This window comes from Micromys minutus (genome assembly GCF_963924665.1).
Source record: "Micromys minutus genome assembly, chromosome: 9".
Taxonomy (NCBI): Eukaryota; Metazoa; Chordata; class Mammalia; order Rodentia; family Muridae; genus Micromys; species Micromys minutus.
Genome location: NC_137978.1, coordinates 24082683 through 24106496, shown reverse-complemented (window position 1 = coordinate 24106496; position 23814 = coordinate 24082683). Strand labels below are relative to the sequence as shown.

The 23814-nt window shown below is 41.8% G+C and overlaps 1 protein-coding gene across 4 annotated transcripts in view; it reads right to left on the bottom strand.

Moving 5' to 3' along the window:
* Window positions 1-16473, bottom strand: part of DAB1 (DAB adaptor protein 1) — a gene marked incomplete at both ends in the record, with an annotated part of 238912 nt that extends 222439 nt beyond the window's left edge. For all 4 annotated transcript variants that reach the window (XM_080921819.1, XM_080921821.1, XM_080921820.1 and 1 more), the window contains one exon: window positions 16407-16473. In XM_080921819.1, the coding sequence (XP_080777945.1) occupies window positions 16407-16473 (67 nt within the window). The remainder of the gene's footprint in view (window positions 1-16406) is intronic.
* Window positions 16474-23814: the final 7341 nt, after the last annotated feature.

The following is a 23814-nucleotide window of genomic DNA, read 5'->3' as shown; positions in this document are numbered from 1 at the left end:
ATGCAGATGGGGGTAGGAGGCAGAGATAAGGGGTTCTCTGTGTTAAGGAGCTTCTCCAGGGTTCTAGTTCAAAAATACTGTGGGGTTAGGATTCACAGAGAATCCAGCCAGGGAGACCCAGTCAGGCAAAATGAGCTCTGGACAGTTATTCAGAGGGAATTTAAAGCAGAGAACTATCACAACTGGGTTGAAAAGGCAGAAAAGCCAGGGAAAGGGGGAGTCACTCAAGGATTAGCAGAGTGGGAGGTGGCTACCAGCCAGGGGATTAGAACAACAAAAGTAGTGGGAGGTCTGACTAGAGTAAGGCCAAGGGATTGGCCTGGGAGAAAACTGAAACTCTGCAGGGCCAAAGCAGCTCTCTGTCAGTGAAGGGTGACAGAAGAGAATCAGCCACTTGCCAGAGGAGGGAACAGGTTTCTCCCTTTGTCCTGCCTTCAGTTCTTCATGAGCGCCTATGAGATGGGAGACTCCCAAGCCTGTCCTCAGAAGGGGAAAGAGAGCTCCTGCTATGGGTGTCTCTTCCTTTGTCCTCCCTGCTTTTATGGGTGAAGACGGAATCAGAAAGCAAAGACAAGCGGCAAGCATCCCTAACCTATTTCTTAGCCTACCCCTGATCCCACAGAAAGCTATTTTGTCAGACAAGGCTTCAAGACATGACTATACCCCCTCCCTCCCCACCCAACCCAACCCTACACTTCCAGGACACACCTTTAGCTGGTTTTTAAAGAGCAACAGAACTTGTGTCTTTTGCTTGGCTCAGTCTGACAGGAGAGTACATCTAATGGGGTGTTCTGTTCTTAGAGAGGTGTGACAAAGGTGTGCCAGAGGGGGGTGCTCTGGCTATCCTGAGCACATGAACAGTGTTTTCCCACTCCACAATACAGAAGGTAACCCCTGCCTTTTCTCCTTCTGGACTATTCCCTTCACCCTCTCATCTTGAGATTACCAGCTCTTTCCATCCTGAGGAGGACATGGTCTGGAGACTCAGAGGTGATCACCCTAAGGGGAAAATGGGTCTGCAGTGAGAGAAAGGCTACTACCTGGACATCCTCTGTAAATCACCTATGGTGACAGGCTATAGACATTCATTCTTGTCACAGAAACAAGATCAAAAAATTAAGGGTTTATTTTTTTTTTGGGGGGGGGGGTTGGTTGTTTACTTGTCTCTTATATATTTTGGTAAAGTGGGCTTGGCTTTAGGCCATGAGAACCATGCAAGTCGGTTTCTGTAAAAATTAGAGAACGTAACCCAAGGTCTCTGAAAACTCCAAGTCTTTGAGAAAAATGAAAAAAGAATGAGGAAAGGAAAAGGAAAGGTACTATGTGTGCCTGGGAAAGCCTGACATTGTCCTTTCCCCTGCACAGTCTCTGGTTGCTTGGTGGGCATAGCCTTCGTCTTAAAAGTCATCCAATAATGATGACAACACTGGCCTCTTCCTGAGCCCTGAACCAGACTTTCACATGTTTTGAATAAAAACCCGGGATGCAAATGAAATGGGTTCCATTTCATCAATAAGAAAACCGAGGTGGATCAAACAATCTATTTTTTTCATTATTAATAGAAGTTATTAGAATATGTTTGCTGTGTGTTTACATGTACCACGTAATAAATGCATTAGATCAGAGTTTTTAATCAGAATATGTAGGTGTGATCGGGGTTTAAAGCCATACAAGAAAAATGAGGAGTCAGAGACAAACCACCCATCTTTACTCAACATGTTCGGAAATATGGAAGCAAAGCTCAAGGCTGGTGATCACAGGTTTACTCATTCCTCTACCAAATACTGACAAGCTGTGCCAAGGCCCTGCTTGAGAGCACAACTGTATTCTCACAGGAGCACTCCCCCATGTGGCTTTGTAGCATTCTGAGTCCCATGAGCACCAGGAAGCCTATGTAACTCCAGCACTGGGCTCCTCCATGCAAGGATGGAGAATCACACTCAGCCCATTGCAATAACATGCATATCCTATCTCAACCACTCAGAGCATTTTCTGCACAGTCTGAGGCAGGGGCGGCAGGCAATAGGGGACACAGAGGTGTGTCTTTATGTACAAACCTTCCAACGTCTTTTACTGAGAATCTTCAGTAAAAATTGCCTAAGCAAGCTGTTCCCCAGACAGCACAAGTCTCATACTACCTCCTTAGCTTCAGCAGCTTAAAAAGCTGTCGTCCATGTGCTGAATGAACAGGGCCAGCTCAGCTCATTAAGTCCCCAATGTATTCGTCTTTTCTAAGCTAATTTGCATTAACGTATTGGGCACTGGACAGCTATTATATGGGCAGCTGCTGCAGCTCCTGAAGATTCAAGACCTCCAAAAGTTTGGGATCAAAGAATGTATCACATGAGTGTACATGAAAGGCACTGTGGGAACTCACTTCTGCCCACACTTTGAAGGGAAAAAAGCAATCACTTTGGGGTAGGATGACTGCTTCCTGTTGCCACCAGGAAGTACTTCTCACTGCCTAAGACGACCATCACTCCTTCTGGATGACTGTGTCTTCTGGTTACCTACTCTATGGTGGCTTTGGGCTGCACAGGCAAGGGTCAGGGAAGATATAGCATACATACATATACATATACATATACATATACATATACATATACATATACATATACATATACATATACATATACATATACATATACATATACATCATATATATCATATATATCATATGTATACCTATACCTATACATCATATACATATACATCATATACATATACATATGATATGATGTAGGATATGTATGATAAGCAGGGCAGAGAGCTAAATCATAAGAGCTGTCAATTGCTCCTCTTAGTAGACTTCAGCTTGGCTCTCCAGTGTTAGACACCAATCCTCACACTACCAGACACCCACCTCATCTTTAAATGGCCTTCCATTGGGAGTGGTACAAGCGTGACACCAGGCTTTCTCCTTAGACAGTAAATGGTACCTGCTTTCTCTTCCTCTCTTTTATTCTCCAGACCTTGTAGACCAAGAAAGGTTGACGTGTTTTAGGAATTACTGGGCCGACTTGGCAGAGCAGCTAGTAGGCACCCACTTGCCCACCTTTGCCTCTGGAGCGTGGGTGACTTGTAGAGAGCAATCTATCTGGTTAGTCTGTCTGTGGTGGGAGGAAGATGGAGATGTGAAAGGGTGTCACATAGAAATGTCTAGTATGTGCATATAGTGTGAATGAATCCTTTTGCTGTGATGTGGCCCACGAGCATGTACCCTACAGCCCTCCTCCCACACAGGAAGAACTGGCTAATGGCAGGAGAGCTGCCTGATGCTAGATATCTATGTGCACAGCTGATCCAGCCCTGTGTTTCCCAGGCACCACCTAGTTTGCTTTCTTGCTTGCTGGCTTCCTTTCTTTTTTCCTTCCTTCCTTTCTTCCTTCCTTCCTTCGATCTCCTTCAACCAGAACAAACCTGCATTGTGAGCTAAAGACTCCCTCTCAACCTTTGTCCATCAGTCTGAGACAGGCTCCCCAGCTCCCCATGACTTTGATTCCTGTTTGAACAAAGTCTGCACCTCTGCCTTTGACACTGGAGGTCGCTGGGTAGAAAGCAACAGACACTCCACCTCTTGCTTTAGGTGGGAAAGTCTGATACAATAGATGCTGTGGGCTCGCCCTTTAAATCCCAGTCTTCAAGATGCAAACTTTATCCCATTAACTTTCATTTTTAAGGTTGCTGGGAACACGGGCATTTTCTAAAATGGACCAACCCCTCGACCAGCTCCAGAAGGATTTTAGAGATGATTTCATCCATCAGGACGGATGATCCTTCAACTCTGAAATGGAAGATCATAATGCTTTGCCAATCTACTCTGATCCCAGAGAAAATGGACCGATAAATGAAGATGATTTCAAGGTTTAAAGCTGCCTCTTCTAACCCAATCTGCTAAAAATTAAAACTCAGCAAGGCATAGTGAGAAGACTTTTCAACTTGTCATTTTTATGAAACAGAGAAACCACACAGACTCCAAATCCTCCCCCCTGCGAATGAAAACAGGCTGCTGTGGTCAAAAGTGTCATAAGGCAAAAGCAAAAAAGCTCTATCCTGCTTGACCTTCAGCGCTCAGTAATTCTCTGTCACCTCCCATGAACTTCAAGCTCTTATACATACCCAAGATGATTATGTTACACACGTTAAAGGAAGAAATCTACAGAATGGAGTCTAGTGAATAAGAAACACTCTATAAATATCAACGATGATGTAAGTGCCACATTGTTTTGTTTGTTTTTTGCTTTTGTTTTTTGTCTTGTTATGTTTCTGTTTTTGTTTTCATGAAAACTAACTGAGACACTTGAAGCTGGTACTTTCTTGGTATTCACTGGATGTATTTTATATGTATGTGTATTTGTGTATATATTTATGAATCTAAAATATAGCTTCAAAACACTTTAACACAAAGCAACAAATGCAAGGTTTTCCTTTAAGGCACAAGCAAGGGGAAGGGGGAAGGGAGAAGAAGGAACCAACCTTAAATAAGGTCTGGGTGTTTGTCCACAGTTCAGCTGAGATCTATGTTTTGTTTCGTTTAAAGCAGTTCTGATCTTTCTGGTGTAGTGTGCATACAGGGGTGAGGTAGAAGGGGGGGAGGGAAGAGGGAAGGGAGGAGAGTATAAAACTATACACCCATAGGCACTGATGGATGCCAAGGACAGAAAATTTCCAGTAGACCTGGTCTATAAATTGTCATTTAAATTTGCAATTTAAAAACACTGGCTGACTTTTTGATTTAGCTGACTGTATATGAGGCAAATAATGGAATCCTAATAAGCAATGTTTAAATGACATCTCCAGTCTCCCAGACAGAGAGGGTGAGAGTAGAATTCTAAGGAGAGAAAATAAATCTACTAAGAATAGGAAACAGGACCAGAACTAAATAGTTGCACTAATCACTTGATGGCAGATATCAAAAAAAAAAAAAAATGTATTTTGGGGGTGTTTAAAATTCGAATCCCTGAGAGGCGAAGGATGGGTTATCAGCCCAAATCCCCTAAAGTCCTTGTAAGGAAACAAAAGTGAACTCAATTCTTACATTCCATCACATTAAAATAGATGAACCAAAAAAAAAAAAAAAAAAAAAACCCAAGGCACCAAGACAGCATATTAAAGTTGATAAGCTGGGGTTAGAAGCAAAATGAACTGCAAAAAGCACTCATTCTCACAGACATCCACCGGTGAATCTTAATGGCAGCATCACACTACAGTAGTGGGTCCAGCTAAAGGGCACCCAGCCCGCAGCTGCTTTCTTCTCCTTGTAGGAAAACAAGTTCTACCCTCCTAGATGCACCACACAGTCCTCACTGAATCTACTCAAGATAGGAGGCGATGCGAACTATCAACTATCAAAAGAGGAATGCTTAACACATCACAAAATGGAGCCGTGAAAAATGACAACGGTATTTACAGGGGTAAGGACAGAGGTTCTGTGAGAAAAAAAAAAATCAAAGAAACGTACATCACTTAGCACATTTAAAAATGATGATCCCATTTTTTATTGTATGATAATGTTTTAGATGAGGATTTTAGTGATAAATAATATGTATGCAAACGTGTAATTGAATCCTGTTCTCCATTTATCTCTTTATATATTCATGTACAGTAAGAAAAAAAAAGCATAAGAAGGAAATATACTTGACTGTTAACTGCTTGCTATAGAAAATGCTGGGGCTACAAACACTCCCTAGGGCACTTGAGGTAGCCATTAAAATTGATCTACATTGGCAAATCATACAAAAAATCTATTTGTAATCTATAGCTTTGAGAACAGGAGGGGAAACCACAGCAATGATTATTTCAAAACATTAAAGAAAAACTAATGGTATATAAATGGTTGATTCTAGGAAAATACAAGCCAAAGGCCAAAGAATTCCCTATATAATGAAGGCTGATCTAATGTTCAACAAATGCATAATGAATGCATAGTGTGTACCAGACCCTGTGCATAATGTGAAATGTATAAAATATACTAACTACAAGGCACTGCAATGCAGAAGGAGGAAGAGCAAGTTACCATTCAAGGAGGCCTATCTGTCTCTGGGGAAAGGGTACGCTTTGCTGTTCACAGTACCCATGTAAATGCTTGAAGAGTAATGGGTAGCCTGTGGAATGTTAGCATTTTACAAAGCACTCACAACATATCAGCATTCTGAACCCCAAGGACCTTTCTTTAAATCTCTTAACCCCAGGGAAGCACATAGATTATAGATTTCTTCTGCTATGTGATTTCCTCTTACTTCCAGCAACTACAACTGCCTTGTAGTTCTCTATCTTTTGTAGCACATTTTTAAAATCCTTGAGTCCAAGACCTGATCACAGTATTGTAGGGCCATCACTCTGCCTGACCTCAACAAAACATTTTAAATGGATATGTGAAACCAGTGGGGGGGGGGGGTTGGAAGACAATTAAATAATAGAAAGAAAAAGGAGACAGGAGTTAGAAATCTCATAGAGTCTTGTGTTTAAAAGGTTAGCGTTTTAGCATTCTTAAATTAACTAACCATTCTGGGTCACCTTCACTAGATAGGTCCACATGATGCTAACAGGACAGGTATGTTCCAGGACAACTGTGAATGCAGTAGAGGTCAATTTGCAATAGACAGCAATGCTATATCCCAACTTCAAAAACATGGACAGCACTGCTCTGTGTAAAGAATACAATTAGGGCTTCTTCTACCACTGTACACATGCTCATCTGACCCATCACTCTGAATCCCAGGAGATTTTTCACTAGTGGATACTATATGGTCAACGTAGTATGAATGCAGACTGCTCAGGTTCAAATCCCAACTTCCAGCTTCTGGCTATAGACCAGAGCTGCTGAATCTCTATGACTTTTACAGGTTCAACATAAAGGTGAGCATAGGGGTGCAAAGTGTGAGGAAGAAAATCAAAATAAGGGTAGAAAATCTCTTGCACATCTGTTTTATTCCTTACCAACTTATACCATGTACTTTCTACTAGTTAAAGTATAACACTGAACTTACTAAAAGCTATCAAATACTGACAGAATGGACAGAACAAATTTCACAGATGCTCATGAAGCAAGGGTCGAAAAGAGACCTCAGTGAGCTGTAAGTTTTGGACCTGCATCAAGCAGCCTTTCCTTCATCCGACCTGATTTCAACACTCATGTTATCCATCACTGCCTTGGTACAATGCCCAATGTCTTTAACACATGCTTCTGTACTGCTGTTAATAAGGGATGTAGGGATGATCATCTTCCCAATGATCGGGGTCCTGATCCTTTTTAGGATCACATAATAAGAACATTTTTCATTGTTGGAGATAATTCCCCTTCCCGTGCACATTTGTCAAAGGCAGTTTCTAACAGTACCGTACATCATCCTGAAATACATGATAAGATTCAGGTCTGCTATTCATCATCTCCTGGGCTCCGTCCAATGTGTGAGTCCCTGCATGGTTTTTCTTGCTTCTGATTTAACGATTAGCATACAAGTTCTCCCTAGAGCAGGATGACCAGCCAAGGGAGGTAAAGGACTCAAATGATGGTGTTCCCCAAACTAGAAGGAAGAATCTACAATCACAAATGGGTTCTTTATGAAGGTAAATAGAATCCAAAGTTACTGCTTCGCAGTGGGAAGGAGGCCCCTGGGACCTGAGCTTTGGCTGAGCTTTATAAAATAGTCACTGCTGGAACACAGTGGAATAGAATGATAAATACTATGGTGTAGTGCATAAATACTATGCAGTGGATCCTTTAGTTTGACATTTAAGATGACTGTTTTCCATATGCATGCTGGGTCACCCAGAACATCTCAGCTTAAGAGCATACACTTCCTCATCTGGAAAATAATGCTATCGAGCATATATAACTCCCCTCTGAAGCTTTTGAAACGTAAGGTTTCTGTGTAGTTTTTAAAACTTTATATATTTGGGAGCTTCATCTAAAAGTGTGTATGTGTTTGTGTGTATGTGTGTGTGTGTGTGTGTGTGTGTGTGTGTGTGTGTCACACTTGTGCCTGTGGAGACCAGAAGGCAGCACTGAATTCCCTCTGAAACTGGAGTTTTCCATGGCCATGAGCCATTATGTATGTGCTCTTCAAAGGGACCTAGCCAGGCTCTTCTGAAAGAACAAGTGTGTGTAACCACTGAGCCATCTCTCTAGCCCTCTTTGTAAAGATAATTTAAGGCATTGCATTCTCTGCCACCACCTTTGACCTATGTGGCACGCTTCCTGATGGGTTATGTAGACACACTTAGGATTGCAGCAGGTGTCCTCTGACCATGCTACAGAAGGAGAGATTTCTGAAATCCCAGAACACCTGGATACGTCTGCTAACCAAACTCACAGAAATAACAGAGCCCCGTGTTCCAGGCCATTTGTTGATTATGTGCAAAGACGCAGACCCTCTAACTCCGAGAAGGCGCACACAGCCTCACACTCTGAGAAGCCTGACTCACAGCTCTGTTGAGGACTTAAAGGGCTAAAGTGAAGGGCTTTGTTCTTCCAACATCAAATTTCAGGCCCAGCCACTGCCAGAGGCAGCACACTGAGCTTAATGAAGCAATGGGATGAACTAATACAGCAAATCGTATAGCTCTTACTATCAATATGGGCCACATCATGCTAAATTACAGCACCAGACATGATTGGACACACACCCAGACAGGAGGAGAGGCTCCGGGAATGGCAAGAATTTTGAATGTCATATAACAAGAACCTTGGGAGGCACAGTTCTTCTGAGAGATGTTTGTATTCTTTTTTATTTTATTTTTCTTCTTCTTATGCAAATCCTTCCCCTGCTTACTTTATAAAAACTTAACTCACTGAGCATTTCCTGCCCTATGCCACCTGCCAAGTGCTGTGTGAGGAACCCACAGGTGATGGCAGAGGCTGAGAAATATGACTGGAGACCTGCAGCCAGTGAGGTGACCTGAGTGGGGACAGATGCTGTAGGACCTACCCAGACCTGGGGAGCAATGTGCCTTAGAGTTCCAATTCATTCCTGCATGCCTGGGGGGGATCCTTTAATACTGGTGTTTACTTCAGTGCTCAGTGGCAGGAATGAGTGAATACATAGCCCCCCCCCCCCTTCAAAACTCAGAGCCTCATAGGTAAAAAGAAGAGAAAGAACAATATCCCTTAAATTAACATACGGTGATTATTAGCAAGGGGTATTTTGAAAGCCCCAGGATGGGATGGGAGAGAAGTAAAAGATCACCAAGGATTTCCAGGGGGAAAATCATCTAATTTGAAACTACATACATGGAGTTAGCTTAAAGAAACAAAGAAAGAAAGAAAGAAAGAAAGAAAGAAAGAAAGAAAGAAAGAAAGAAAGAAAGAAAGAAAGAAAGAAAGAAAGAGGGGGGGAGGGAGGGAGGAGAAGGGGAGGGGGGAGGAGAGGGGGAGGGGGAGAAAGGAAGAGGAAGAGATGGGGAGGGAGGGAGAGGGAGAAAGGGAGGGAGGGAGGGAGGGAGGGAGGGAGGGAGGGAGGTCCTTCCTTGGAGAAGAAAAGGCACATGCAAATCCCCAGAAGCAAAAGCAACACAGTGGGGTAGGTGCATTGAAATTCATTCCCTTGAGCCCTGTATGAACTACCATTATGAGAAAGAGAAGGAGATGTGCCTGGAAAGATAAGGAAGGGCGGGACACACAGCTTTTTAGATACAGAGATAAGCTGAGGCATCAGGAGCCTCTCACTGCAGGTTTTATGCAGACTGACATGATCAAATCTCCTGATCAAATCAACACAAGCTAGAAATGTCTAATACAGGAAATCTCAGGACACACTTAGGAGACTACAGAATATTCCAGATGAGAGATAAAAGCTAGCTTGGAGTACCTTTAGGAGGAAGACAGTTAGAAGATAAAGAATTAATGGGTTGGAAAGACAAGCAACTTGTCACACATACTGATAATAGTGATTCATTAACTGAGGATGCAAAGAGGCTCGAAAGGTTAAGGATAATGGCCCAGTGCAATAGTTACTGCATGCTAGAATGTGACCAACAGTAACAAGTGGCCAGGATGAGGGAGATGATTCACACAAGGGAACATTCTATACTAGGGTCACACAGGCACATCCTAGGACCTGGAGATCAGTGTGGTTCATCTACAAAGAGGTAGAGGAAAGGAGCCAAGACTATATGTCAAGAAGTTTGGTGTGTTGTCCTTTGGGCTATGCTGCTCGAGAGACAAATGGCAGTTTGAGGAAACCCAGATTTCTTCTAAGAGAACCAGTTAGAGTGAGGCTTTAGCCTAGGGCATCCAGTCAGCCTCTGCAGATGAGTTTGTCCTCATAGAATAACTACACTGAGTGCAGCATCCAGTAACACATTCATGATTAGTGGGTGACTTCAGAAAACATGACACCTCTTTCCACTGCATGGCATATCCATTACGATACAAGGCTCACCACTAAGATTGACTGGCCTGAAACCATCACTGCTTTCTCCAAACCCTGCATCCATGAGCCTCACTGAGCAACCTCAGGGAGATATATTTCATCTTGAAACAAAATCTTTGGTTTGAAGCACTTAGGGCTTCAATAGCTCAAAGTCCGTGAGGAAAGTGAACAATGACTTCATTATGAAAGCAAACAAACAAGCAAACTAAACAACAACAACAAAACAACTCCCAAGACAAAGCAGTACCACAGACGTACCTGGTTCTATTGACCACAGCCCCGCCCATTAACTGATAAAATCCTTTGCAATGTTTCATACTTCTCACCCCCAGCACCGAGACACAGGGAAACCCCACAGAATGTGTACACTGTAATGACTGCAACATTCCATGGGAATGGAAAGAAGTCTCCTGATTTACATGCTACTCTTGTATTTGCCAAGGGGCAGCTTGAGACTTGAGCTCATTTGGGAGAGCTTGTCTGAAATGGCTATCATGCAAGAAGAGCACCAACTCTTACCAGGAGGCTTCGCAGCAAGTAAGGGGAAGAAAACAGGGACAGGCAGGTCAGTGGGGCTAATGCTAAAACTAGAAGGTGTTGGGAATCTGTTATGCTGAAGGTACTCTACCCAGAGAGACATTCCTAGGTTCTAGCCCTGCCTCATATATTAGTTTACTATAACTACTTACTATTGGAAAATTTCTTGACAAAAGGAGACAATTCCTTGACAAAAAGGGAGACTTTGTTTGAGCTCTCAGGTCAAGGTGAAGTCAATCAGAGTGGGGAAATCAAGGCAACAGGAGGTTGAGGCAGCTGGTAATATTTTATCTGCTGTCAGAAGAAAACAATGAATGCATGCACACTAGTGCTTAGCTCACATTCTCTACTCTTATATAGTCCAAGATCCCATACCTAGGGAATGGAACCTCCCACAGTGGGTGGGTTCTGACCTTACCTTATATTATAAGGTATTGGCTCATTTCCTATACAATTCTCAGTTCTGTCAAACTGATAATTAAGAACAACTATCACAACTCATCTAACATCACTGAATAACTGTTGGCAGTTCCTTCTCTCAAGATTTTATACCTAGGGAATGGAACCACCCACCGTGGGTGAGTTCCCACCTCAACTTATATCATCAAGTAAAGGCTCATTTCCTACAATTCTAGGTTCTGTCAAACTAACAATGACCACGATCACAACTCATTTAACCCACAGAATGACCTTTGGTAGCTCCTTCTCTCAAGATCCTATCTGTGAAAACCAGGCTTTGCTTCCTCCATCGACTAATTTCTCCTACCCTTTTATGTGTCTCAACTTCTAGTGAACTTAATCGCATGCAGATGTACGCAGAATTTAAGGCATTGCTCTACTTGTGTTTATTGTTATTTTGAGACAAGTTCTTGTCCTAAAGCTCCAGTTGCACCACATAGACTTCAAACATGCAGCAATCCTTTTTGGAATCTATCTGTGGCCTAATACTGGGATTCAACTTGGAATAAAGGTAATATATTTTTTAAAAAATTATTATCTGTGATGAATTGAAAGTGAACAACAATAAGGAAATAGTAAATCTATCTCTCCTGGGAAAGACAAACTCTATAGAAGTCAGAATCAGCTAGAAGCCTGCTATAGCACAGACCAATGAGAGCCCAGCATCTTTCCTGGGGTGCTGCTTTCTTCCCAGGGAGTCAAATATAGGCTGAGCCCACGGGTGGGGCTGGATAAACATCTGTGAAGGGCAGAATAAAATTATGTCTCTGGATGTTTCAAAGTTGTACAGGGAGCTACAATTTCTACATTCTGTTGGTATTGGAGGAAACTGAATGTATATATCAGAAAGTAGTTACCTAAAGATGATCAAAAATCCAATGTCTCAGTGAGCTACAGGCAACATCCCTCACCACCGTAGGCAAAGAGCAGTAGATAGAAGTATGAATAGATGAGAATCTTTGAAGAATCCTTTGCAAATATTACCCTTCTATGCCCTGTGTTTCTAAAACCCTAAGGAATATGATGTCATTATAGAAACTACCAATTGGTCAGCCAATGCTAACAGTCTTATTTCCTAAGTATAATTGACTATGGCCCTACCAAAACCACCATAAACTCAGCATAAACTGGCCAGGATTCTAATCCATCCTGATTGAATCTTAGTGAGGCCTTGAGCCTAAAATTCTACTGGCAATAACTTGGGTCTTCATCACTGTTGTAGTTAACTGCTGGCCCAGGGATACACCTTTACCACAAATACAAGGACAGTATGTTCATTTGCTGATGTTTCTAAAAAGAGAGACAATGATAAACTGGGACCTCACAAAACCAAAAGGAAAAAGTTGCTATTGCTAGGCCCCACAACCACAGCAACTCACAAATGTCTACCTCTCCTATCTAAAAGTGCACATGTGCATCTTTTAAAGATAAGTAAACCAAGGCTTGATGAGGCTCCATCACCATCTCTGGCTACCCAACAGAAATGGAGAAAAGCTAGAATAAAAACAAATTCTTTCCCACACCCAACCCAGTGATTCTTTCTACACACTCAGTACCATGTGCTGATTCAACTCAGGTGATGACGCCAGAAACAGCTTTATCTGTTAGTCACAGGACCAATCCTCCCAACATTGCCTTCAGCCAGCACCCCAATCCTGAGAATGCAACTAGGAAGAACTGAGTCATTTGATTCTCATTTTGGTATAGTAAGGAACCTGAAAAAAAAATTCCTTCCTTTACTGATGACTATGGGTTAAGAAAACTTTCTTTACTTAACAAATCATACTCAACAGGGTAGATAAAATTATACCCTGTGATTGAGTAAAGTTGACCCAGGAATCAAAAGTAAACAATCTATTCGTTTACAATTCCACAACAATAAAAGGAAAAATATCTGCATTCACTAAGGCAATTATAGAAACATATTATGATCCAACTTCCTTTAAAAAATAAAAAAGTTATAACTAGTAACCTTTAGTAAAAGTTAAATATTATTCTTAAATGTAATTTAAAATATTTCTCATTGATCCAGAACAAAGGTAAGAGTGGTTATTATTATTAAGTAGTATATTGACAGACTCTACCAAAGCAATGTAACAGGAAAAATACTCATTTTCATATTTATGTTGATTCTATAAAAATCCAAAAAAGCAGCTAAAGAATATAACATTAGTGTGTTCAAGATTCAAAACCAATGTGTAAACTAGTCCATTAAAGTTCATTATTATGAGCAAGGTAGCAGCCTTTAACAAAATACTTATTTTATTATCAAATCCTTTAAAGTAATGAATAAATATTGTTACTACACATTCACTTTCTATTTTTGATGTGTTCATATGCTTTTATGGTACTTTTGCCTATACCGATCCTTCTAGAATAAACTTTGCTTGTCACAATTGCATAAGTAAAAATAATTATAAAATTATTCTCTGGGACAAACTAATAATATACCTGTTAATGGCTTCATTGTTATAGAATATAAGAAAAACCTGTGGTTATGATGAACATGATGCTGACAAAAAATGAAAAGGAGAGGAAAGAGAAGGAAGCAGTATCTGTTATACATCAAACAGCTGCACTCCATCAAAATTCCTGAACACGAAGCTTTCAAACCCAGTGTGGCAGTGTTTTGGATGGATGTGTGGCTGAATGGACAGACAGAGAGACAAAGGTGCTACCTGAGATGATAGTGGGACCTTCATGATGGGAATAATATTGTAGGAGGAGGAGGGGGAAGGAGAGAAGGCAGGGTGAGGGGATGCGGAGGGAAAGCAGGAGCTAAGGGGGGAAGGGAGACAGAAGGGAAAGCAATGGAACCAAAGAGAACCAATGAGAATGTTGCTCTGCACTCCGCAGGACCCAGGGAAAAGGTGGCCTTCACAGTTGGGAAGACAGCCTTTGTAAGGAAGGGGACTGTTGGCATCTCACACCTCCACATACCCATCGGTAAGAAATGACTTGTGCTTTAAGCCTTTCGATGTATGGTATGTGGAAGGGCAGCTCAAGCTGACTAAGACAAGATATATGATGAGGAAATAGAAAATAAAACTGAGTCACAGAAAGATGACAGAGAAGGAGGATGAGACGAGGGAAAATGACAAGAACGTTAACTGCCAACTTCTACTGAACATTTAAGGCACGCAAAGATTAGGCTATAGATTTCATTTGCCTTACTTAAATTAACCTTTACAGTCAGCCTCTGAGTGTATACTATCATAGCTTATTTTATAGGAAAGGAAAACAAGGCTGGAGAGGTGGACCCAACGGTCTGAGGTGGAGGGAGGGCACCATCAGAACCTGAACTAAGGCTTGCCTGCCCAGACTCCGCCATCTCAGAAAGAAGTGGTACTTCTCCAATATATTATGTTAGTGATGCAGATGCTTAGGAGGCGAAGGTGAGGAGGATGTAAAAGGGTCGCCTAAACTCTCCCATCAGGACCAAGTCCTTAAATTAGTGTGCTGAAAGCCTAAAAACCCTCTCTTCAGATTGCTGAGTTTTGCACATTAAAATATTCGCTAAGATAAAATTTTAAGGCATTAAACATTCAAGAGCATAAGTTTAGTGGAAAGGTTAATCTTGAAGCAAAAATACAACTTGTCAGTTTCCACTGCAAAAGCATTTGAATTCTAGAGCTCACCAGACTTTACAACCTTCTCCCCACACAGCAATCTCTCAAGACCTGTTCCCTTGTCCATTTTCTTTTTGTCTATTTTTCTTAGACTAGGAGGCATAAAAAGCAAGGTCTACATGAAGTTTCAGGCAATAAAACAGACTGTCTCCAAAATATTTGTGTATCATATAAACATCAAACACAAGATTTATAGTCAGCCCTAGAGTTCTAATAGCCCAGGGGCTGGATGTGGATTCCATGTATGGCCAGCGCTTCTCAGGTGCCAGACAGAGGCCATCACAAAACATGATTAGGCAGGCACAGTGATGTATCCAACGAATCACTGACACACAGAAACCAAAGGCATCCTTAGTTTCACACATACACCACAATACATACATATACATATGCACAACATTTATCACACAAAGGAACACACATATATCACACATGCAGGCATGCACACACACACACACACACACACACACACACACAGACAGAGAGAGAGAGAGAGAGAGAGAGAGAGAGAGAGAGAGAGAGAGAGAAAGCACATAAGCACACCAAAGGACACACTTAACAACGGGCATATTCATAAAGCCATGGAACCAACTCTAACTCCAAAATATACATAACAATAGAATGATCTTTGTAAAGGACCCTGGACATGCCTATCTTCATTATCTGTGTCCCGAGTTTTCTGTGAACCTTCTCTTAAGTATTTCCCACGTGCTAAGAGTCCTGGGGGTGCAGGCAGAGCACAGGGCCTACCTCTAAGAGTTGCTACTCCAGATGACTCACAAAAACACAAGCCATTTTAAATAAAGAGAGACACAACAAAAATGCAACTGAAGCAAATCAAGCGAGCAGCCGCCTCCACTGGGGATGGAGAAAAGGCTCGGGAGGTTGCAGAAAACCCAGCCTGGACAACAGGAACTGATCCATGAAGGAAAGGCAATGAGCAAGAACAGGCTTTCTGTTGATAGCTCCGAGGTTTTCAGTGCGGCCTCCAGACCAGCGTCGCCTGGGAACTCATTACAAGTGCAGTCTGCAGATTCTGGGCACTTATTGGGGATGGAATCCACAGTCTGCTGTAATCAACCCTCAGGAGCCTGGTGTGGTCAGAGTTTGAGAAGCAGAGCAGTATGCAAAAGACAAATGCCAACAGGGAAAAAGTCAGGAGTGGGAGCCGAGTTGGGGACTGAGGACATCAGGGGTTGACCTTGATGGAGACCTGGCTAGAGGACACAAACAGAAAGGTTCCACATCTTACAAAAAGAACCAGAGATTGGACTTGGCAAATAATAGCCATCAAAATATGAGCACAAAATCACCAGAAAAATAACATTTGCTGCAATAGCTCTGTTTCTCTATCGTTCTAGCGTTAACTCAGAACGCAGCCTTGTGAAGGGCACACGGCTCGCCTTACCTTTCTTCCTGGAGTCTTTCTTGGCGCTGGTTTTCACAGCTACTTGAAGTTCTGTCTCAGTTGACATCCTACTTAATCCTTAGTCCTCTTCACACAGACCCCGGGCCTTGGCCAGGCTCATCGAGGATCCTCTCCAAGAGAAAGGCTCCTCCCTTCAGAAAGGACACCCCAGGTCGCACATGTCATTCACTCTGAGTGCTGCAAATCAAAGCAAGAGATAGTCAAAATCAAGGTCCTCCTAGGGCTGCATAGAAACATGAGGAAATGAACCAGCGAACACACAACAGCGAGAGCATCTTAGTCTTTGTGAATGAATTTGTTCATCTTAGTCTGAGTTTATAGGGCCCTAGATGGGGTTCACACCACAATGAGAATGAGTCCATTCTTTGTGAAGCTGTTTTGCAAGCTAAGAAACTTAAAATTTCAAAAGCAGCGATCCCCAGCTCTTTGTTGCTAATGTTCCTAATGGCCAAGCACTAGATGCCACCCAGGAAATATCACAAAGACATATTTCCTGACCAGCCCTGTGGAGACATTTCCAACAACAGACCACCATCCATCAGCCAAGCTTGATCAGAACCTAAGCTGCTAAGGCAGATCATAGGGGAGTGACCTGCAGTCTGTCCCTCACTGGCAGGCATCAGAGGGGACATAGAGTTGACATGCAATTGGGTTCCAAGGTTAAGGTGACAAATGGGGCTGAGGAAGTTTTCAGCAAGCCAATTTTTATGTCAGCTTTTCCCTTAACTGTAAGGGCAGACAAGCATTTAATGTGGGGAAAGAAAGGAAAAGAGACGGGAATGGGAGACCCACGTTTTGTTGCTCTGTCTTCCCTGGCAGTGTATTACAGGATACTGAGTATTATGAAGAATAGATGCCATTAGAGGGAGAGTGACGATGATTAGAACAACAGACACTTCGATTAAAGCTAGCATTTACTATGCTCTTACTAGACACGCTCGATACGCTGGCCTCAATGCTACCCATGCACTGTCGCCTTAGATCTCATTTAAATTGAATAAACATACTGCCTTTGTCAATAGTTTTTCCCTGGTCCCTATCTGATACTCGTAGCTGAGAATCCACTGAGAATAAACATCTCACTAGTTATCCACTATCGATATTAAGAAGAAAAAAAAGAGAGAGAGATACTAGAATATGTTTCTTAATATCGTACAACCAATTTTTAGCTCATTGCACAGAATTGGAACTGCTTAATCTCAGAGCACTGGCCTCGAATGCCAGTTGCAACTCAAAAAGAATAATGACCTAACCCTCTTAATCAGGACAATTAAAGACGGCTTAACTATAAGGCCTGATATGAAAACCATATAAATTACATTCAAACTTAATTGTGAGGCAATGCCCACCTTATTCAATGATACCTGGTTAGATTTTTTTTAAAGAATAACCTAATTAGTTTCTTTCAAAGGACACTACCTCTGTATGAAAGCACTTGAATTAGAAGATCTACGGTTACAAGTAAAGAAAAGAGATAATTGTCTTTGTAGAAGGGTCTTTCTAAAACCACATGTTAAAAAAATGAGGAGGTCTTCATCATCTTTGGGCATTAGGTACATACCAATACCTTCTCTACATCCTATAGGGGACAGCAAAGTCACAATTATTGTTCACATATTGACATACCTCTTTTTTTTTTTAATTTGGATTTTTGTACCTGAATCGTGGTCCATTATTGTAGAGGAGTGAAGGCAGGCAGGAACTCACATAATTCTATCCACAGTCAAAAGTGTTGAGGGGGTAAATGCAGCTTTGATTCCTTGCCTGTTAGTTTCTTATTCTTTTTATTCAAGATTTATTTGTCTGTTTTATGTATGTGAGTACACTGTTGCTCTCTACAGACACAACAGAAGAAGGCATCAGATTCCACTACAGAGAGTTGTGAGCCCCCATGTGTTTGCTGGGAATTGAACTCGGGACCTCTGGAAGAGCAGCCAGCTCTCTTAACTGCTGAGCCATCTCTCCAGCCCCCTGACATACTCTTAACATCTACCATTTTACTGCAATAAATATTTACTAGCCTTTAGTGTAGATTGTAAACAGATGGCATGCACTTCTGATAGCCCACCAACAAGTGAAACCTAACAGAAGCATCAGTGCTGTGGAAGGCAGCAAGACACAGAACCGAAGACCAGACCAGAGCCAAAAACCATATAAATGCTCAAAAAGCTGGGGCAGAAAGGAGCAAGCAAATACTTTAGTTGACTTTCATTAAAGCTGCACAGGGGATTAGCTGTATTCTACAGGACCCTAAACAACACTTCTGTTGAACACACTTAAACACACATAGAACAGGCGAGTGACTGTGTAAGTATTTTTTTAAACAGGAGGAAGGAAGAAGAGCTTGTCATCTGCAATGGCTAAGAGACTAGAAATCACTAATCTAATGAATGAAAGGAAGCTCAAGTCTGGCAGGAAGGTGATTTCCTGGGGGCCATCTTTCCACCCCTGCTAGCCATTGGTTCTCTTATGGTAGGTCTGCCTTGGCATTAATCCAACCACTTGAGTTCACTTCAAAAGACTATCCAACTGGGAAAAACCCATCCCCATTGTTTTTTTTTTTTTTTTTTTTTTTTTGGCTAAGTCCAGAGTTTCTATAGCTGCCCAGCCAGCCATGTGACACTGAGAAAACCATGGAGCTTTCTTTGCCTCAGTTTCTTTACCTGGGTGATGGAGCTAATGTTACCCAAGTCACTGTAGAACTAAGTGAGAGCACACCTGTCACAGGTCTGAAAGTTGGCCAGCCTAGAAGACCCTCTTGCCACACACTTCATAAATAAGAGGCCAGAGTTTCTTGTATGGTTTAATCAAGACCTCGTGTCCAGTATTAAGACCACTTGTAGAGGGGAAACTGGGAGAGCTTAAGTCTGCTTTCTGAAAACAGACAAAGTGCAGGAAGTGGCAGGATATCAGATCTTCCCATTCTTCTGGTGCTGTATACAGTAGGTGTATATCCCTCAATATAGAAAGGAGCTCACAAACATGGTTTGAAACAATTACAGAGATTCTCAGAAGCTGCTCTAGGACCATTTTCTCTCCTTTCACTTCAAAAGCCAACATCCAGCACCTCTCCATTTCCCCTGGCTACCTAGTCTTTTGTTTGGCAAAATGTGATGTGTTCGAGTACTGTGAGCATTACTTGTGAGTCTCTGAAGTACCTGCCTGTATCAGTAATGATGGGAAACACCAGAGCCATTCTGAATGGAAACCTAGATAGGGAAGCTACGGTGGAAAATGCACACAGCAAGGGCCTTGCATCCCCTTTAATTTTCCAAAAGCCAGAGGTTGAGCGAAATCTGTGAAGTAACTCCAAATTATTTAGGAAATTCATTTCTTTGTAATTAAGGAGATTAAAGTCCTCCAGGGCCAGAAACCATGTGACAACTCAAATCATTTTCCCCAGTAAAAGCTGTGAAACCCTATCAGTTAAATTCAGGCTCGTCTGGAATTTTGAAATGCTTCAATAATGTTTCTTTGCTCCACACAATCTGCAGTAATTTAATATTTCTGAAGTGTGTCAAGTTTTTTATAATGAGCTCTTCAAGTCTAAATGTGAATTATGTAACATTCCACTACAGGCATTCTGTCTAGTGAACTGCTTCGGAAATGTAAAACCCCATGTTGGGGAAGAGATGGTGTGGGGGCCAAACCCACCCTACCACAAAACAGAAGAAACAGATAGGCCTCTTCTTGGAAAACAAAACAGGGAGGTTTTGGTGACTCTAACAGAGCAAACACAAGGAAAAACACATACTATAATGTAAATTTATACAATCTTTCCCCCACTACAGAGTCTTTCAGTTAAAAGGCTTACTGCAGCTATAAACTTTTCAGACACTTTGTCTTCAAGGATTTCATTAACATGAAGAGTTAGCTGTTATATTTTTCTTCAGCAATGAGAAAACTGGGCTGAAGCTATGTGAGGACTTCTCCAAGGCTGTACCCAACAATCACCATGGTTGGCATAGCAGGAAAATTTCCTCTGTGTTGTCCAAAATACAAGCACGTGAAACAGGCCAGTTCAGCAAGAAACGAATGTTTGAAAGGTACAGACACATAGCTTTGCTTTCTTTATCCCAAAATTAAAAAACTTCCCAACATGGTATGAGGGATTTGAAAGTAAGAGAGAGTACCCCCTAATCCAACAAGGCCAGCTCACCGTAGAGCAGAGCAGCTTTTGTTGTTGTTGTTGTTGTTGCAAGACCTAAATGGAGTTTTGTTTTTGTTTTTGTTTTAAGAAAGGACCAGGGTAAAGAAACCAGGAAAGAGTGAGGATTTCTCTACACCAGAGGGCTGGGTGGTGCAGTGGCCAGGTTGCAGGTTGAAGTGTCATGACAAAAAATGACAATTGGTAGTTCTTTGTGGAATTTGTACACTGTTCGACACAAGTGGAAATCAACAGGGGAGGGTATTGGGGGACATGAAAAAATGAAGCAGATTACTTCAGTTTATGTGCCACGAGAATCAGAAGCCCAATGATGCAAAGTTTAGACTGGAAAGACAGATCAAGACACTTAGGAATCTGTGATTTAGCTGCCAGCACTCCATCTTGGGCAGGAAGAGCCTCCAGTGTCTAAAAAGGAAACACCAAACCTGTTCAGAAGGTTTTTTTGCTTTCTGTATTGCCGCAGGCAAAAGAAATCTGAAAATATTTCTGACACACTAAAGAGCAAGGGAGAAGTGCCCAGGTGTCCTGGGAGTCAGGTTCTCGGCAAAGAAGAAGATATGTTCTAGTATATAAAAGAGTAAGGAAGGGAAGGATGCTAGAAGGCAGATTTGAAATTGGAAGTTTCAGAGAATGAAACCTAAATAGTGTGTGTGTGTGTGTGTGTGTGTGTGTGTGTGTGTGTGTGTGTGTGTGTCTTTGTGTGTCTGTGTTTTCATCCCTAAAAAAGCCTAGAAGCCAGGAGTCCAAGAGAGACAGTGAGATACCCCTAACTTGGAGGGTGGCCTCTACCTTCATTTTTACATAAGAAGCTGGGGCTGGAGTATATAGGAACAAGACCAGGTCAAATGCTATTTTCTTCCAAAAAGTGAAGAAGTGCTTGATGCAAAACTACAGAAGAAAAGGTCCTAGGACCACCTCAGGGAGAATGATTTAATCAGCAAGATGATTCATCAACTGAATAAAACAAACCAATAAATCCATACCTGTAGGAAGCAGAGAAGGACCCTGACATGGACTTAAGGTGGGTTAAGTCCAGCAGTCTTGTGTGCCATTGATATGGGCACAACCTCATCAAGGGCCTAGATCTCAGAGAGATACAAAGCTTTCTTCAAGGGACCAAGGCTTGACAATAAGTGAAAGAAATACCCTTCATAGCTTCCCTACTTCCTGGATATTTACAGCTTAGTTTGTTCCTCTACAGCTACTGTTTCTACTGGTCTCTTTGTATACTTAAACCCTGCCTCCTTCTTAACGTGAGTAAATCACCTCGCCTTCTTGTCCGGCGGCACTGAATAACCCTGTTTCTCTGCTCAGCTCTACATAAGAGACTTGCTGAGCTTCCAGGAGGCTGAAGTTTCACCTTTTGAGCATCCACTCCAGCTGGTCCTAACTCTGTTGCGTTTCTGTGTGTCTGCTGTTTCTTTAGTCCCTCACTATCCCAGTCAGGTCTAAATCCCTGGAACTATGCTGGACACGCCCAACCCTGCTGACAGGTGAACAAAGGGGACAGCTGGGAGGCTGCCTTGTACAGAGTGGAAGCTGACACAGAATGATAGAGACAAGGGACCACTGCAACTTTACGGAGACATTTTGTAGAATAGAGACTAGTCAGATACTAATCCCAGACAAATGTAGATCTTGCAATTTTTCATCAGGAATAGGACTCTGCAGGTCTTAAAGTATCCTTCCATCTAATCTGTGGGTTCCAAGGGGAAATCTGTAATCATACAATAAAAGTTGAACAACACCTCGATTAAATTATAAAGATCAATGTCAACAAGGAGGACACGGGTGACGTACAGCCTGAGTGCAGCTCCTCGGACTCTGTTATGCCTCCTGGCCAAGTATTTGCTCAGGTTACATCTTTCAAATTGGGAGGCAGTAAGGGCTTATGCTCTCCAAAACTGCACCACAAAGAAAGATTGGAGAGAGTTTCCATGAAAATAAACAAAATACATCAAAGCCTTGATCTATGTGCAGAGTTCTGCTGTGAAGAGAGAAGGTATTACAGTGCAAGTTTTTGCGACAGAACTAGATCAGGTAACAATATTGAATCAATGTTAAATTTATCTGACAAATTTTCTATGGTTAAGTAAGACAATATATCTGTTCCTGGGGAAATACATCAAATCTTTAGAATGGTCAAGACATATCTAGATTACTTTGAAATGAACTAGAAGAAAATTATGAACATGAAAATGCATGTTCATGGACACACTACCTAAAACCTAAGAGCTATATATCATGAACCACATGAGATAAAACATTATCATGGTCAGATTAAGTAAAATGCTTAAGTGAATTGACTCTTTTGTCTATTTTAGGATTTCCATTTTACATACACAGTCACACAAACACTACAGCATAGCTCAGACCCCAGCACACAGTAACAGCAGAAATGAGAGAGAGAGAGAGAGAGAGAGAGAGAGAGAGAGAGAAAGAGAGAGAGAGAGAGAGAGAGAAACACACAGAGACAAACACACAGAGACAAACACAGAAAAACAGAAATGGAGGGAAGAAAAGAAGAAGGAAGAGAAATATGAGGGCAGACACGTATGTCACAGCACACATGAAGAGGTCAGAGGTCAACTTCATGAAATCTGTTCTCTCCAACTTTTATATGACTTCTAAAGACAGAACTCAGGCCTCCGGGCTTGCAGAGTAAAGCACCTTTCCTCTCTGAACCGTCTTACTGGCCCAAAGCAAGATAAATTTGAAGAAAACCAAAATGGATATAGACCTAACTTATTTAAAATAGTTTATGAACAAAACATAGTTCTCCTTTTCAAAACTAATGCAAAAAATATGATATCTTGCTATGTAATACCTGTTGGTTTCACTTTTCTAGGGGAAAATCTAGAATTAAAATATGTATAAAGTTTATCAGATTATGCAACTCTAAAATAGGATAGTAATGGTTGACAGAAATGGGAAGAAGGGAAAGGTCTGAGAAAGTGTGCTTTGTATAGGGACAAGGCATGCTCAAAGGCAGGAGGAGTCACTGCTCAAGGGCCTTCAGCCTTCCGAAGCCAGGGACTCTGGAATACACCTTTGTCTAATCAAACCCAAAGTTAAACAGTCAGAACCAGGTTCTAGCAATACTAAAGGAGTTTCTGTGAGAGCCACGTGGCATGCTTAGAGACATTTCATTTCAGTAATAGATCATATATTTTCATTAAATATTTTAGGACCATGAAAACTCACTTTGCAACACTGAGG